Source organism: Rasamsonia emersonii (assembly GCF_000968595.1).
Source record: "Rasamsonia emersonii CBS 393.64 chromosome Unknown ctg1118621760568, whole genome shotgun sequence".
Lineage (NCBI taxonomy): Eukaryota > Fungi > Ascomycota > Eurotiomycetes > Eurotiales > Trichocomaceae > Rasamsonia > Rasamsonia emersonii.
The window spans coordinates 15,407-31,218 of NW_013562902.1; the positions used below are offsets into that span (position 1 = coordinate 15,407).

The 15,812-nt window shown below is 51.3% G+C and overlaps 7 protein-coding genes across 7 annotated transcripts; 3 read left to right on the forward strand and 4 right to left on the reverse strand.

Moving 5' to 3' along the window:
- Nucleotides 1-109: 109 nt before the first annotated feature.
- On the reverse strand, nucleotides 110-1,193 carry T310_7608 (uncharacterized protein; the record flags this gene model as incomplete). The annotated part of the gene is made up of 2 exons (XM_013469599.1): nucleotides 110-1,019; nucleotides 1,078-1,193. The coding sequence occupies 2 exons, from the start codon at nucleotides 1,191-1,193 to the stop codon at nucleotides 110-112; spliced, it is 1,026 nt and encodes a 341-aa protein (XP_013325053.1).
- Nucleotides 1,194-1,586: 393 nt separating this feature from the next.
- T310_7609 (hemolysin-III channel protein Izh2) lies at nucleotides 1,587-2,543 on the forward strand (the record flags this gene model as incomplete). The annotated part of the gene is made up of 1 exon (XM_013469600.1): nucleotides 1,587-2,543. One exon carries the CDS (start codon nucleotides 1,587-1,589, stop codon nucleotides 2,541-2,543), a length of 957 nt encoding a protein of 318 aa, XP_013325054.1.
- A 1,109-nt stretch (nucleotides 2,544-3,652) lies between these two features.
- On the forward strand, nucleotides 3,653-5,488 carry T310_7610 (uncharacterized protein; the record flags this gene model as incomplete). Its single annotated transcript, XM_013469601.1, has 2 exons — nucleotides 3,653-5,328; nucleotides 5,431-5,488. 2 exons carry the CDS (start codon nucleotides 3,653-3,655, stop codon nucleotides 5,486-5,488), a joined length of 1,734 nt encoding a protein of 577 aa, XP_013325055.1.
- A 1,194-nt stretch (nucleotides 5,489-6,682) lies between these two features.
- T310_7611 (Uncharacterized protein) lies at nucleotides 6,683-7,835 on the reverse strand (the record flags this gene model as incomplete). Its single annotated transcript, XM_013469602.1, has 3 exons — nucleotides 6,683-7,230; nucleotides 7,282-7,730; nucleotides 7,813-7,835. 3 exons carry the CDS (start codon nucleotides 7,833-7,835, stop codon nucleotides 6,683-6,685), a joined length of 1,020 nt encoding a protein of 339 aa, XP_013325056.1.
- A 1,201-nt stretch (nucleotides 7,836-9,036) lies between these two features.
- On the forward strand, nucleotides 9,037-10,240 carry T310_7612 (3-oxoacyl-[acyl-carrier-protein] reductase; the record flags this gene model as incomplete). Its single annotated transcript, XM_013469603.1, has 5 exons — nucleotides 9,037-9,208; nucleotides 9,277-9,464; nucleotides 9,524-9,675; nucleotides 9,741-10,112; nucleotides 10,162-10,240. The coding sequence occupies 5 exons, from the start codon at nucleotides 9,037-9,039 to the stop codon at nucleotides 10,238-10,240; spliced, it is 963 nt and encodes a 320-aa protein (XP_013325057.1).
- Nucleotides 10,241-10,472: 232 nt separating this feature from the next.
- T310_7613 (uncharacterized protein) lies at nucleotides 10,473-11,490 on the reverse strand (the record flags this gene model as incomplete). The annotated part of the gene is made up of 2 exons (XM_013469604.1): nucleotides 10,473-11,104; nucleotides 11,190-11,490. The coding sequence occupies 2 exons, from the start codon at nucleotides 11,488-11,490 to the stop codon at nucleotides 10,473-10,475; spliced, it is 933 nt and encodes a 310-aa protein (XP_013325058.1).
- Nucleotides 11,491-13,654: 2,164 nt separating this feature from the next.
- On the reverse strand, nucleotides 13,655-14,924 carry T310_7614 (Protein serine/threonine kinase (Ran1); the record flags this gene model as incomplete). The annotated part of the gene is made up of 2 exons (XM_013469605.1): nucleotides 13,655-14,277; nucleotides 14,339-14,924. The coding sequence occupies 2 exons, from the start codon at nucleotides 14,922-14,924 to the stop codon at nucleotides 13,655-13,657; spliced, it is 1,209 nt and encodes a 402-aa protein (XP_013325059.1).
- Between the last annotated feature and the right edge of the window lie 888 nt (nucleotides 14,925-15,812).

Here is a 15,812-nt window from a genome sequence, read left to right on the forward strand (position 1 = left end):
CGACCCTTGCGCCCATTAATAATGGCCCAAACGCCCGATGCCGTCCAGATGACAAGCCTATATATGCACCTCAACCAGACTCCCAATAGCATTACCCGCAAAGCTATCTTCAAGTCCTGGACTTCGGCTTCCGAATCCGAATCAAATCACCTTCCCTCTGCCATCCGAGGTTCTCCGTCTCCACGAGCTTCTCCCATGTCCAACCTTCCTCCCCCGTGCAGTTCTCCACCAGCCAGTGAACATTCACGGTCATGTACGTCCTCCCGATCGCCTTGAGAGCCCGCCTCCTAACGTCGTCTGCAGCCCAGTTCATCACCGCGCGCATATATCCGTCCACCGCTTTGCGAGTCCGCCAGAATAATACCCAGTTATCGTGCATGAGCGCCGCGAGAACACGCTCCACGAACACGGACTGGAAGCCATGTTTGGCTCTGGCACGGACCCATAGCGCATAGGCCGCGGCCATATTGTTCTGTCGACACGCATAGTCCAGAATCAGGTAGGAGGTGAACTCCGTGAGTTCGGACGCTGTGAGTGGATGGGCGGCGGTGTGCAAGTGGTCGAGCAGATAACGCAGGGAGGGGAAGTAGGACGGTGGATGGCGTGCCAGGATGGAGAGTCGAATTGAGAATATGTGCACTCTCTGTGCAAAGAGGACCGGCGTCGTGGAGGACGTGGCTAGAATCGCTTCCCGGAGTTTGCGAAGCGAGAGGAGGAGTGTAGACAGTTCTGCGGCCGGCGATCGCGCCGGGCGATGCTCCTCATCTTGCCCTCGTTGCGGAGACGGAGTCTGGGGCCCTGACTTGGCGCCCTGAGATTCTGTCGAAGAACGACGAGGAGGAGGAGGCGGGGGGGTAGAAGAAGTAGGGGCAGGCGGATTCCTGGTGGCGTCGGCCGAAGAGCTTGTAGGGAGCGAATTCAATGCCGCATCGAGGTCATGCGAATGCTGGGCACAAAACCGCATATACCGTTCCACGATCTTGTTGTAGTAGTCCTCTTGCGCCTTGTGGTCCAGCAACCTGTAGCAGCAGTCAGTGCTGTCGGGCCCAGACAAGGACCTGGCGGGCGGGATAGTACGTCTTGTCGCCCTTGGAGGGGAAGCCCACGCTTTCCAGGGGGTCCGACACCGGCCGCAGTCGGCCGGAACTGCCCTCGGCCTTCTTGAAAGGCCGTGGACGAGGTGGATTTTCCATTCGGCTTATTGTCTCATGGCATCAATGCGATCTCTTTGTTTCGTGACAATGGATCTTTCCTATTCTTTGCTCCTCCGCAGGAACATCCCGCGTGTTTGTCTTGTTTGCCTGCTCGGACCTCCGCCGAAGCACACGTGCGCGCCAGGAAACCTCGGAACGGCGTTTGTCTTGTTTGCTCGCGGACTGACCAAAACGGCAATTGCCTCGTCTCAACCCCCCAACATTTTCGTTTTTCTTCGATTCTTCTGTTGTAATTTTTTTTCTCTCTCAGTTGCTTTTGATTATGTAGATATTACCAATTTAATCTTTTCTTCTTTCTTTCCCCCTTTCTGTTTGTACAGTATCATTCATTCCTATTGTACAGTACATATATACTCCGGACATCCGTTAACCATGGGCACGGCTCGCCAACGCCGTCCCGGCCAGGGCTCGCAGAATGAGTCGAGCGAGGACAAGGACCCAGTCACGCCTGCAATGGTTGTCGAGGAGCCTGCAAAGGCCGTCAGAAAGCTCCTCCACTGGGACGAACTGCCGCTGTGGCGGCGAGATAACCACCTTATCCTCTCCGGCTATCGGCCGGCATCCTCGTCCTTCCTCATCTCCTTCCAGTCCTTGACCTATCTCCACAACGAGACGGTCAATATCTACAGCCATCTTGTGCCATCATTAGCCACCCTTCCCGCCGCGCTCCGCCTGTATCAAGTTCTTGTTCCCCGCTATGAGACCGCTTCGAGGTCTGACATTCTTGCCTTTGCGTGCTTCTTCGCTGGAGCCGCCTTTTGTCTGGGCATGTCGGCGACCTACCATACCATCTCTAACCACTCCGAACTAGTCAACCGGGTGGGCAATGCGCTCGACTATGTCGGGATCGTTGGTCTCATCACAGGCAGCTTCATCCCCAGCCTTTATTATGGCTTTTACTGTGAGCCCGGTTTGCAGCGCCTTTACGGGACCATGATCTGTGCTCTTGGTATCGGCTGTACCTGCGTCTGTGTGATGCCGCAGTTCAGGACGCCAGAGTGGCGGCCATTCCGAGCCGTGATGTTCGTCTCGATGGGCCTGTCGGCGGTGTTTCCTGTTGCGCACGGGCTGATGCTGTACGGCGTCGAGCAGATGATGCGCCAGATCGGCCTGGGCTGGCTGCTGCTCCAAGGTTTCCTTTACATCCTGGGGGCCGTCATCTACGCCGCTCGCGTACCGGAACGACTGTGGCCGGGCAAATTCGATCTCCTTGGGAGCTCCCACCAGATCTTCCACGTCCTCGTCGTCTGCGCCGCGGTGGCGCATCTCACCGGCTTACTGAGGGCGTTTGACTACCGGCACAGCGGCGTTGCGGAGTGGTGCACGTGACGTTTGATTGCGAATAGAACTAGAATCGCGTGTATATAGCAGCCAATACAGATTCTGGAATTGCTTCGGAATTGCCGTGATTGCTACGATCTAGACTGGATCTCTTGCCCCTTTCTTTTCTGGCTGTCGGCGTGCTCAGCCAGACGACCAGTGCACCCCGTACAATTGTGCATATCCACGAGTAAGACTACTCGCTTAGCCTTTCCCCATGCGGTGTGTGGTCCGGCTTTTGTGCTATGTGGAATATGACTATTTGGCAGACGAACGAATCATGAGGCCTCCAGAGCAGCCTGTTCGATCGGCAGAGTCTAGTGGATGTGGGAGAACAAAGGCCGGCACCAGGACGGCAGACCGGGATCGACAGTTGCCCTTCGCTTATGCTCATTCGGCCCCAGTTTCGATCAATGACTTCAATGACAAATATACATGAAGTGTGTGGTCCCTGTCAACTGCCATGGGAGCGACTTGCAGGCATTTTTGCTGAGGGTTCGTGACAGGATACCCGCGTGCCTTGTGTTACCTTACAAATGGGCAACGCCCGCATCAGAAAACTGCCCAAAGAGCTCCGCGCTGGCAATTTCCTATTTCGACCACTCTTGACGCCTGACCGCTCAGCGGGCGTGGAGGGTAAAGAAATAATCATCGGCAACCAGGATTCCGGGCTTGCTTCCTTCTCGCTCCCAGCAGAGGACATGACAAGATATATCCTATCGTCTATCGTCTCTCGTTCGGTTGAAACACAAAGGTGTCACAAAACGACGATGGCTATAGGTTAGAAAGGACAGCGGGCAATAAAAAAACATAATTTGTAAAATCGATTTAACAATGTAAAGCCGAGCGGATTTATATACGCGAATGCCGATGAGGGATGGCACGTTTGAAGACATACATATATATATTTATATTTGGCAACCCCAGTAGTGCGTTGCATATATACTTACGGTCGTTTTGCTTTTTCGCATCTCACCGGTTTTTCTTCTTTTCCATGTGATCGATTTATTTTAAGCATACCTTCAGCTGATACATCCAAGCTTATCACTGCCTAGGTAGATTACATACTTACATACATCCTCATCAGTATCGATAGCACCCAACGCAGCATTACAAGAATGACAGGCGCGCCACTCCTACAGTCCAGAGACGCTGCCGTCCTCGACAAGCCCCGACTGCGCTCCGCCTGCGACTCGTGCCGACAATCCAAGGTGAAATGCTCTGGCGGATCGACCTGCTCTCGGTGTCTGAAACAGGGAGTTCCCTGCAAATACAGCCTGGCGAGCCGAGCCGGAAAGCCGAAGGGCAGCCGGAACAAGGCGACGCTGAAAAAGCTCGAGGAGCTCCAGGAGAAGATCCAGCAGAAGATGCATTCGTCGAGCAGGAATGCCAGCGCGAGTGTCAATGCGAATGTGAATGTCAATGTCAATGCCGCCATCAACGAGGCGACTGCGCAGTTTTGGCAGTCTTTCAACAGCAGCAATACCAGCAGCAGCAATAGCAATACCAATACCAATGGCAAACCTGCTTCTTCGATCCCGATCTCCAGCTATGTGAACGCCAACTACGACGATAGCTATTACTATCAGGTGAATCCAAGCTTCGGCTATGAAGGATTTGCTCCAAGTTCTGGTTACGATGTGGAATGGAGCGCTGCTTCCCAAGGGGATTATTATTTCCAAGCTCCGTCTATGATCCAGACTCCCACTCTTGTCTCCAGCAGAGGATCGGCCTCGGCGTACAGCTCGCCTCTGCCGACTGGGCCGACGGAGGAATCTTTCCTGCTGGACAGTGCAAGGACTGATCCGGAGTCCTTCATCAGAGCGACGGAGCAGCTGCCTCAATCGTCTCCGCCGCGGTCTGTCTATGCATGTTCGCCTGCCCAGGATATAGCTAGCTCGTTCAAGTCTTCTGGCTCCTTCACGGAGTCGTCGACCCCTCAAGAGCCGCCATGCGACTGCTTCCAGAACCAAGCAGCGAGCCTGAGCCAGCTGTACAATCTCGACCGGGACAACACGGACCTCGCGCCCTGGCGCTTCGACTCGTCCATCCAAGCCGTCAACTCGGCGCTGTCATCCTGCCAGAAGTTTCTTCAGTGTCCGCTCTGCAGGAAGGAATGCACCAATCTGCTGCTGTCGATCTCGACGCTGGATCTTCTCTTCCGGGTGTTGAGGCAGCTGCTCTCGAGAGATAAGAATAATAATATCTCCCCCTCCTCGCAGGAACAGCACCAGGACAGCGAGCATATGTTTTTGCTAGAGGATGACGATAGCTGCAGCATCCGGTGCGGCCAGTACAGCGTCCCTCACGAGGAGGGAGCGCTCGTGCGCAGCTTTCTCATCCACAGGATGCTGAGTCGATCGAAGGAGGCACTGGCAGCGTTGAGGGAGATTGTCGAGACGTATCACGCTGCCAACGGGGACGACGTGTCACAGAGACGACGACAACAACAACAGCCTTGGGAAGACAGCCACGAAGTGAACTATGATCTCCTGGACGACGACAAAACCCTGCCGACGAAGGACGTATCGACACTGCTATTTTTTCGGACGCAGCAATATTATCATTCTTACAATTGCAATTACAATTATTACAATTGCGGTGGTGGTGGTGGCATTCATGATGAATCCTCCTCATCCTCCTCCAGAACGTCTTTTGTTGAACCTACGATAAACAACAGGCTGAGCCCGTCAGACGTCGTCTTCCTTCGCCAAGTCATCGGGCGGTGCGAGACGATGCTGGAGGGTTTGATGCGGACGTTTACATTCCGCTATGCGAGTGCGAATACGAATACGTATGCGTATGGGAGTGGCACTGCGACTTCGGGGGCCAGTCTGTAGTGAACTGGAACGGGACAGGGGGTATACAATCCGATGCAGCAGGAATATGTATCTAGGTACAGACATAACTATAACTATGCTAAATGGGGAGATTCCACTGAGTTTTTCCACTGAGTTTTTGCTGCAAGTATCAATCAATTAACTATTAACTAACTAACTAATTAATTAATTAATTTCAGTGCTTACTTCTTTATTACGAGTCTGCATAGGACTGGTCTGGCTAACTTTATTTTCTTAGCAAAATAGCTAATAGCCAGCTATTTCATAGCTAGCTTTTGTTCCTGTCATCTAATATTAAAAAATAAAACTAGATCTATCTATCTATCTACCTGTTCCCAGGTCCATGGATACATATACATATAGTCATGTCCGTCCCATCTGTCGAACATTTCTATGACTATGACATGTAGACCGCCATTTCATTTCCTTCTCTTCTCCCCCTTCGGGAAATACCTCCGTTTAGTCACGTCCATACGTACAGTACATAAATAAAATAAATAAATTAATGTCGTACAGACGAGACGAAGAAGACGTCTCTCTCGATGGGTCGGTCATTGTTTCTTTCCAGGGTCATCTGGTTGTTTCCGTTGCTTTTTCCTGACAAATACCGGGTGGTACGAAGGATCCTCGCTTCGAGGGTTTTGTATCACCATAAATAAATCACCATGGCTGTGCCGTCGATATTGCTAGTGCTATCACTATCACTATTTATTGCCAACCAACAGTAGCAGTATTAATAACTAGCAATAGTAATCTAATTAAACACCAGCAGTGTGAATGTGTGGATGTGGATGTGGATGTGGATCTATGAAAAAATCAAGGAAGGGAAGGGAAAAATCGGCATTCAACAAAGAAAAGAAAAAAAAAGCAGAACAAGGCAAATGACGAATGACAATGACACATGAAGGGAAGTCAAAGAAAAAAAAAGCGTCCAGGATAAAACTTTTCCCTCCTTTTCTTTTATTTTTCTTCATCAACCAATAAAACCCCTTCCGTCTCTTTCCCGTCCTGGAATCTGCTCGCTCAGCAGGCAAACAAACAAACAAAGCAGCTGACTCATTGAGCCTGGGTCTGGCCTGGTCCTGGCTGGCCCTGGCCTGGGCTCTGTGTCGCAATGCATCCGTCCATCCGGTATCGACATCGACAGCTCTCGGCATGTGTATCTAAGTTATGTATACTCCGGACTGCCGGACTGTAGCGTAACACCAACCAGCCCAGTCTTGGGTACCGAAACTCGGGTTCTCGGGTTTGCGTGCGTATGCATTATCGAGATTGTATACCCCGGAGTAAGATGTCTGTCTGTCGGAACTAATACGGATAAAAGAAGGACGACTCGAAGCGCCGCTTCTCGTACCAGGCCTCCCGGGCATCCTTGTGCGGCGTGCTCCCCATGTACGAGTAGTACCACGTCGCCTGGCCGTGTCGGATGCCGTACCCACGACACGTCTCGTCCCAGTCCCTGTGCTGATGGTGAGTCCAATAGTCGTCGTCGGACCGCCGCGGGCCTGTGGCTGTCGTCTTGTACATGCATCGCAGACACAGGCTGTCAAAATATTTACCCGTCTCGCGCACCGTCTTCTGGACGACCTGCCTGCAGTCGATGCGGCTATCGTCGCAGCTGTCCGGTTCTCCCTCATACGTGATTTGCGTAAGCCGGAAGAGGATCTCGCTGACGCTCGTGTGCGCGAACGTCCGCTCGAGCGGCCACACCTTGGCTTTCAGCATCGCTTTCTGATACTCGAAGAGGGTCTTCTCTTTGCAGTTGCATGGACCGCTTGTCAAGGGACGCTCGATGGGCTGCCACAGCTGGTCGTGGAGGACGGCCTTTAGTCGTCCTCGTGCACTGTTCAGTTGTTCTAGACAGTCAGCAACGCATTCCCTTCTTCTATACTTAGGGCTACACCTACGAATAACCCTCGACGGGAGATGGATATGCTTGAGCTTCGTCGGATTACTCTCGACGATATGCGACGTCCGATTGTAGACGAGCCACCTCGTCACTCGCAGAAAGCCCTTGATGTGCTCAAACGCCCAGAAGGGGAAGAGAAGCTCCTGCGCTGACTTGCCCTCATCGCGAGCCAGATCCTCGTCGCGCTCGTTCCTGTTATACCACTCCTCGAACCACCCCGTCAGGAGATCGAACTTGAAGCTGTACTTGTCGCCCGCGACAATGACGCTCCACAGCATGGAGCGCGGGATGTCGTAGCTTACGTCCGTCATCGACTCGTGCATCTGTCGCAGGATGTCCCTGAGCCCTGCTATGAACCGACTAGGATGCCCAATGAGGCAGTCCGTATTTCGAATGAAGCAGATGTGGGTACGACATGAAAATGGAGAGGTGAGGGTTGAGACGAGACTAGGAACGAGAATAGACAGTGAAGCAGACTCTCTTCGAGTGACTGAAGTGGCTCGACGTAGCGGACAGACTACATACTTACACGTCCATCCAACTCAGCAGCATAGAGTACAATATTATCAAAACACAGCTATCGAGTCAAGGCACAAAATCAGAAGAGAAGAAGACTGCACTAGAATTTCAATATCTAGTATACTAATAAAATAACTAGGGAAGATCGTTAGGTATACAATTTTTCGCTGCCTTTATATACAGAATGAAAGCGCCTAAAAATAGGCACATTATTAGTCATTCAGTGATGCTCTCCTTCGTTTTCTCTTTTTTTCTTTCTAGATAAACAGTTCTCTCAGGAGGCAAGTTTCTTGTAATTGTCTCAGATAATGGGCAGAAGCTTGACACTACATTTTATGACTTAGGTAGTGAAATCTAGTCCAGGTTAGATACAAAACAGTGTGAATATATCTAATTATGAGAGGTTAGCATGTTTCAACGACCAAGTTGAGTTCTTTTCTCATTGACATCAACGACACTAACACCATGTGCACAACTTTGACAGCTTGCTGCCAAAAGCTCATTCATGCTCTGATGTGCTATTCTGCGCCAGAGGTAATTAGCCAATGTCTCACAAGAGTTTGATAAATTTGTACCAAGAGAAAAAAAAAGAACTGAGCAGAGACATTGTGTCAGTTTCTTTCCTCGTGTACTGTACAGTAGGTGGGACAAAGCATGCCGTGAGGTATTTCAAGCGCCATGCTTGTCTACCTATCCAGTATTTTCTAGACAACATACTATAATAGTGCTGCTGAAGCAATTTGAATTCAGTTACTCACCACATATTACTGCAAAAGTAAATCTGTCTAGTTCTTACAGATGGAAACTTCAATCATAAAATAAAATCCTCAGAGATGAATCTGAAAACTCCGAGATCCGAGCATGCTGCATGCCAGCCCTAACCCTGTGCCCTAAGCCCTGAATCAGGTATCTCTTTCTTCTCAAAAGTACAAAATTTAATTAACACTTTTCCTGTAGTAAAAGAAAAAAGATCCAATGTAACCACTGTTTATTTGCACTGTGTCACGATAAAAGACAACTCATAGTCATACTAATACTAATTGCTCCGGTCTATACCATACTAGATCGGTCAATCAGCTCAGCCGATGGGCCTCGGCATCTTCCCTCCCCGAGTTCCCCGCAAAGCTAAATAAATACACCTCCGTTAGCCGATACATCATAGCTCATCCATCCATACGTCGTCTCTTCTTCATACTGTGATCTTATTTTATATTGAGTATATATAATATAAAAGATGGCCCCCCAAGACCGTCTCGCGCAGGTCAACGCCCACCTGAACTACCCTCAGGGCCTGTTTGCGGGTCAGACGGCCATCATCACCGGCGCGGGCCAAGGCATTGGCGCCGAAGCGGCGCGGTTATTTGCCAACGAGGGAGCGAAGGTCGTTGTGGCGGATATTGATGAGAGTGAGTATACACCTTACAGAAATTTCGTAATTTCTGTTGTATACTGATACTGATATAATACTCTCCAGAAAAAGCAAACGACGTCGTCAACGCCATCAACAGCGCTGGTCCAGGCCGCGCCATCGCCGTCGTGGGCGACGTCACTGATGCAAACTACATTGAGAACCTGGTCAAGAAGGCCGCCGAGTTTGGCAATGGCAAGATCCATATCATTGTCAACAATGCGGGTTTTACGTGGGATGGGGTCATTCACAAGGTAGTATTTCCTTTGTTTTTCGCTTGATATGACTGTCGCAGATCTGACTGTTTGTCTAGATGAGTGACAAGCAATGGGAGACTATGCTGGCTGTCCACAACACCGCGCCCTTCAGACTCGTCAGGGCTGCGGCGCCTTACTTCCGCGTCAAGGACAAGGAGCCCCGAGTGATCATCAACATCAGCAGCACCAGCGGCGTCCACGGAAATGCGTACGTGCATCCATCCATCCATCTCTCTATCAGCTGAAGAAGAATCCCATTCTAATTGTTTACAGCGGCCAAGTCAACTACTCCGTCGCCAAAGCCGGCGTCGTCGGACTAACCAAAACCATCGCCAAAGAATGGGGTCCCCAATTCGGCGTGCGCGCCAACACCATCGCCTTTGGCTACATCACCACCCGCCTGACAGCCGCGAAAGAAGACGGCGCCTACTTCACCACCTCGGACGGCACCAAGGTCGCGCTGGGCATCCCCCGGAAGGGCAAGACTGACAACAGCTACCAGGACGGCGCCGAGCCCTACGCGGATATCCCGCTGCGACGACCGGGCAGTGCCGAGGAGGCGGCGAGGGCGATTGTGGGCGTCGCCAGTCCTTATTTCTCGTATGTGAATGGGGAGACGATCCGTGTGACGGGTGGGAGGAATATGTAAGCAGGAAGAATTTTGCTTGCTGATAATTATCTGTTCTTTGGTTAGATACCTGCATGTGAATTTGTTTGATAGCAGTATTCGTATTTATGGATTGAATAGGTACATCCAAAAGAAACAAGTCTGATTATGTACTGGCCCCAGCTGAAGAAGTTCAACTGTTCAATTCAAGAGGCTCGAATCAATCCACCAACTCGCTTAAACCATGCATAGAGTCTATTCCAATGCTGTCATCTTATCCGTTAGGATAACGATGATAAACTCGCCAGCCACGTCATCGACACTCTTCCAACACCACTCAAACAAAACAAACCACACGCCGAAAAAAAAAGACTCAACACCTGCAGAACTCTATTCATTTATATATATGACCCCCGCATCGACCCCCGCAGCGACGACTTTCTTCCCCCCAGTTCGTGTAGCGGTTGCGTGTCGAGCTCCGACGGCTGGACGACATACGGCTGTCCTCCCGCTTCGGCCGGATATCCCGGCGGTTTGTTATACGCCCAGACCTGGGCTTGTGCCTGGGCGAGCTGTTGCTGCAGCTGCTGTTGTTGCTGTAGCATTTGCGTCTCTATCTCCTTTCGCTTCTTCCTTTCTCGGATGAATACGGCCAGCATTCCGCAGATGCAGGCTGCGCCTCCGAGGGAGCCTCCTACGGCGGCGCCCACTATTGTTGTGTTGTTATTATGATTATTATTATTACTGTCGGTCCCTGAGCCGGCGTTTGGATCGGGACAGCTGCTAGTAGCTTGCTCTGCTGCTGCTGCTGCTGCTGCTGCCGCCGCCCCCGTCGCGGTGGCAATCACCGTCGTCGTACTCGTCGTCGTCACCGCCGTCGACAGGCTGTCGCTGCCAGCGATACGGATCACATTTCCTGGTCGGAGGTTCGTCACTATCGTGCCGTCGTCGGTCGTGCACGAGTTGCCATTGCCGCACCACCAGCTGGTGTCGCTGCCGCAGGTCAAGAAGTTGGCATGGCCTTCGATGCCTGTCGCAAACGACAACAACAACAAAAAAAAGGTGTCAGCAAGACAACCAAGTTCTTTCAAAAAAGGAGAGGATGGCAAGCATACTATCGACACAATACCGCGGACAAGCCGCCGAGAAACATCCCCCACTGCACCCTCCGCGATACACCAGCCCTAGAGCCCCGTAACACAACCCGCTGGAAAGACACGCTTCCCCGCGCAGACAGCACGATGTCTCTGCCTGGTCTGGGTTGCAGGGCTCGTAGTTCTCTGCTACCTGGCCGTTGGGGAACGTGCAGTTGAATTGCGTTGTTGTCTGTGCGAAGGCAAGTTGTGTTGTCGAGGAGAGAAGTAGCAGTAGCGGTAGCAGTAGAGACAAACGAACAGGAGGAAGAAGAGGGATCATTTCATTCACGGCCGGCACTTCAGTTTTGTTTGGTTTGATTTGGTCGATAGGTAGGAGCGGGGTATTTCAATGACTATATTCCGTTCGTTCTTCCTTCCTTTCTTCCTGTAGACTGAATTCAAAGAGACTGTTGATCGGTTGTTTGCTGTGTGTTTGTTGCTGAGTTCAACCGCTCATCATCCAATCCAGAGAATATACTCCGTAAGAATCAGAAATAATAATCACTGTAGATGTAGACCGTTCTCCTTGCAGACGTTTTTCGACAACGACGACAACAACTTAGACATATTTCATTGATCGCGCTGGGGGGAGATTTTCAACGTGCATGTATGTACTGTACTGCACATAAAGAAAAGGTAAATGTTTGAAAGGAGAGGAGAGGAAGAAAAGACAAGGAATGGATAAAAGGAGAGAGACACACAGAGAGAGGAGAGAGGCAGGGGAGGAGAAATACATCCATCCATCCATACTACTACCCCTCGACTGACTAGACAAGTCACGCATGAAAATCCATAACTAACTAACTAACCTACGAGCCTATCCTATGAGCAGATGCATCCAGCGTATCAAGAATGATGAATCCCTGATAGCTGCCCAGTCGACGTAAAACTGCTTTGCGCTGTGGAAACATCAAGTATGATCAATGCAAGCAAACGATTGGGTACTAGAGGAGAAAGCACCTGCAGTAGAGTCACGAACGGGCGCTTAATCCTACATGCCCAAAGGCCTAACCAACCAAGCGAGATTGCTACAGTACCGACGATCAACCAATCGCTTTCCTCCTTATCTGCAGAGTATTACTCCGTACGGAGTACGGAGTACTTATTTTCAAGACGTGCGTGCTAATTATATCTGCTCGCTCACTGCAAGTGAAACGTAGCGCGTGCAGGCATTTTCAGGCTCTCAGCACCCTGTCCAATCGTCTCAGCGAGACAGTGTAGATCTTGTTGGATAAGCGCCGCTAATTATCGAGCATAGCCGATCTTGGCCTTGGGCCAAAATCCCAGGCAGCACGCATGAACAAGTACGGACAAGTACATACTACCTCAAGACTTCTTTTTCTTTTGTATTCCCTCCCGGGGATGAATTTCTATCTCGGCAACCTAAATCGCCTATGTACATGAAACTTCTGACACTGTGCATCTGCCTGGCGACAGTCCAGCAAGTTCAGAGAGATTTCCAAAAGAATGGCAGCAATTTGGTAATAGTATCCTGCGCTCCATGGCGGGCAGACGGCATATCGGGACTCTCCGATGGTGATTTCTCCCGAGAATCCAACACCTGTCTCTGCTCTGCTCAATGGAGCCGGTATTGTATTTTTCAAATGATATACATCAAAAGAAATTCAAAAGAAAGTCGATAAGTCGATGACCGCCTCCAGGGACTCTCAACATGCCAGCGTCTGGTTGTGAAATGTATGTCATGAACAAAAAAGAGGCAACAAAGCCTTAATATTAAGGCCATCGCAGCCACTGCAAGGTCGAAAAAGAAGAAAATCCTCCGACTCCAAAACAAATGCGACACAACCTTTCCTTCGTATGGGGGGTATTTTCAAAATGTGGATGAAACTCCAAATCAATCCTGTTTTCACAAAACCAAACGCCGTCTCCGTCTCTCCCTTGAATGGGGGTTTTTTTTTCTTTCTTTTATATCAAAAAAAGCCAAAGGCAAAGCCACCCGGGGAACATGTTTTCAAAATCCAAACCGGAAAAACCAATACATAATAACACAATTAAGATAGCGTGCTGCTCTCCAAAGCAAACTGCTGCTCCAGAAGACGCACGCGCCAGGAGAAAGGTATTAAACGTGGTATGTCCTTAGATCCTCGGCCGAATTCCTGGGGTATGGGTATTATGGTCCGCCGAAGTATCCGAAAAAGATATGGCCTAGTATGTCCAACGGGGGAAAATCCGGGAAGGTCGTCCAGAAAAAAAAATCCAACGGCCCTCTGTCCAAACGAGTGAAAAGTTCCAGACCGGTATGGTGGAAATCCAAAGGGAAACCAGGCGAAGAAAATCCGTCCAGTGGAACCTCAGGTCCAAATTAAAATATGGTGTAAGTGGCGAAAAAAAAAAGTCATGATAATCGTAACGCACGTGAATGGAGCGGGATTTTTCGTTTTTTTATGTTCTTTCTGCGAGAGCAGACATCGGTTGCGATACATTTAGTACGCAGTAACGTATGGGTCGGCGGGCTGATTGGGAATCAGGGACTTCTCTGCGACATCGGTGAGATGGATAGGAGACCCCCAGAAATCGGGGCCCGCTTGAGGGTCGACACAAGTGATGTTGTCGGCCTGGTTGTCTCCGGAGTAGTCTGACACGGACGAGACCGAACTGATCGTCTCGTCGGTGGTGAGGGAGGTATCCGACACCGCCGAGTCAGAGTACTGAGCGTTGATAAGCTCCGCCGGAGGGGATGGTGGGAATGGGCAATAGTTGGGGTACGACACTGGCTCCTCGACATATCCGGGCTTCCTGGGACCATTGGTGGTAAACCTTGGGCAATCCAGAATCAGTCTGCGAAGCTCCGGGATGGTGATCCGCTTGACCGGGTCGCATTCAAAGATGCGCCTCAAGATGGCATTCAACTCCGGGGACACAGGCAGGATCGTCCTCAGAAACTCCGGGTCCTTGAGGTAGGCGCGGAAGGTTGTGTCCTCGGTTGAAGCCCGCTTCCAGGGATTGCGGCCACAGGTCAGATTCACCAGGATCACACCCAAGCTCCAGACGTCATTGGGACCGGACGCGTAGCACGAGAACGGCCTCGGGTTCGTCTGCTGGCACTCTGTGGTGGTACGAGCTAGTCAGTCCTGAATCAAAGAGTAAGCATTGGGGTGGGATCATACCGGGCGACATGTAGAAAGTCGATCCGCAACCGAAATCCGACGTGTAGTAGTCGGTCGTCGCCAGGCCAAAGTCTGCCAGCTTGACGGTCATGCCTCCGTCGGTGACGAGGATGTTCTCGGGCTTGAGGTCGCGGTGGTAGATCCCAATGGAATGGCAATACTGGACGGCATCCAAGATCTGCAGGAAGGCGCGCTTTGCCAAGGGGTCGTTGCCCACGAAGTGGCCTCGTTCTGTGATACTGGAAAACAAATCGCCCTCGGGGCAAAATTCAATCACAACATACGTGCAATCCACCGAATCCATGATGCGAACCAGGGAGACCACGTTGGGATGCTGGCTAGCCATATGGTGGAGCTTGATCTCCCGCTGCTGGAATTTCCGCTGCCTAGGGTCGAGACCGGTCTTGTTCAACGCCTTGACGGCGTAGGGCACATTGGTGTGGATGTCGACGGCGGCGTAGACAACGCCATAGGCGCCGACACCCAGGATGCTAGTGAGTTCCAGGCGGTTGGCCAGGAGCAGTCCTAATCGGTCCTCCGGGGCATAGCAACGTGGTACAGGGGACGGAGGGGGAGTAGGGAGCATGTTGGGATACATCATGGGATGGGGATGGAAATTGTCGCGATTGCTGTTCAGCTTAAGTCCAAATCAAATCACTATCGGAATCCTGGAATCAATTGAGGCCTGTTTTGGAATTGGGAAGATCCTTTGGGTCGAGCCGAGCAGATCCAAAAAAAAAAAACCGACGGTCGCCAAAATCCAAGGAATGTTTCTTCACGACGCCGATATTGTCCCAGGGCGGCAAAAAAAAAAAGGAGCGGAGCGGACCGTTGGGTGGTTGATATGGATGTTGGTGGTACTGTTGATATGGCGGATATTTCCTCCCGAAGTTCCCCAGAAACCGAACCAAAACACCGCGCGCGCGAGATGGAGAGAGGATTGCGGACGAGGTAGGACGAAGAGAAGTAGATTAGGGACGGAGGAGTCGGAGAGAAGGAGGAGGAGGAGGAGGAGGAAGGGGAGGACGGCGGATTGGAAGGCAGAGGGGAGGAGGGAAGGAGGAGATTTAGATAGATAGAGCGATAGGAGAGGCGCGGCGACGATAGAACCGGGAAGGGAGAAATAGGCGGAGTCGGGAAACAGGATTCAGCATGGCGTGGAGGCGTGCTGGAATCGACAGGCGTCCGAGCTCCTGTTCACGATTAGCACGGATTAACCTCTCGGGCTGCAAATAGCAAGAGGGGCGAGGCAGCGGCCTCCACCGGGCTCAACAGTCACAGCATGGGGACTAGACCAGGGCCTGGCAGAGGGAATAGGGGGGGTGAGGGGCATTGGACGGGTGCCTAATTAACTAACTCAATAGTGGCCATCGCCATCGCCAGCCGCCAAAGCAGTGAGTGGGCGACCCAGAACAATCAGAGAGAGGAAGAGAAGACGAGGTCGAGACGGAGCGTGGGACGGGGGGGGGGGGGC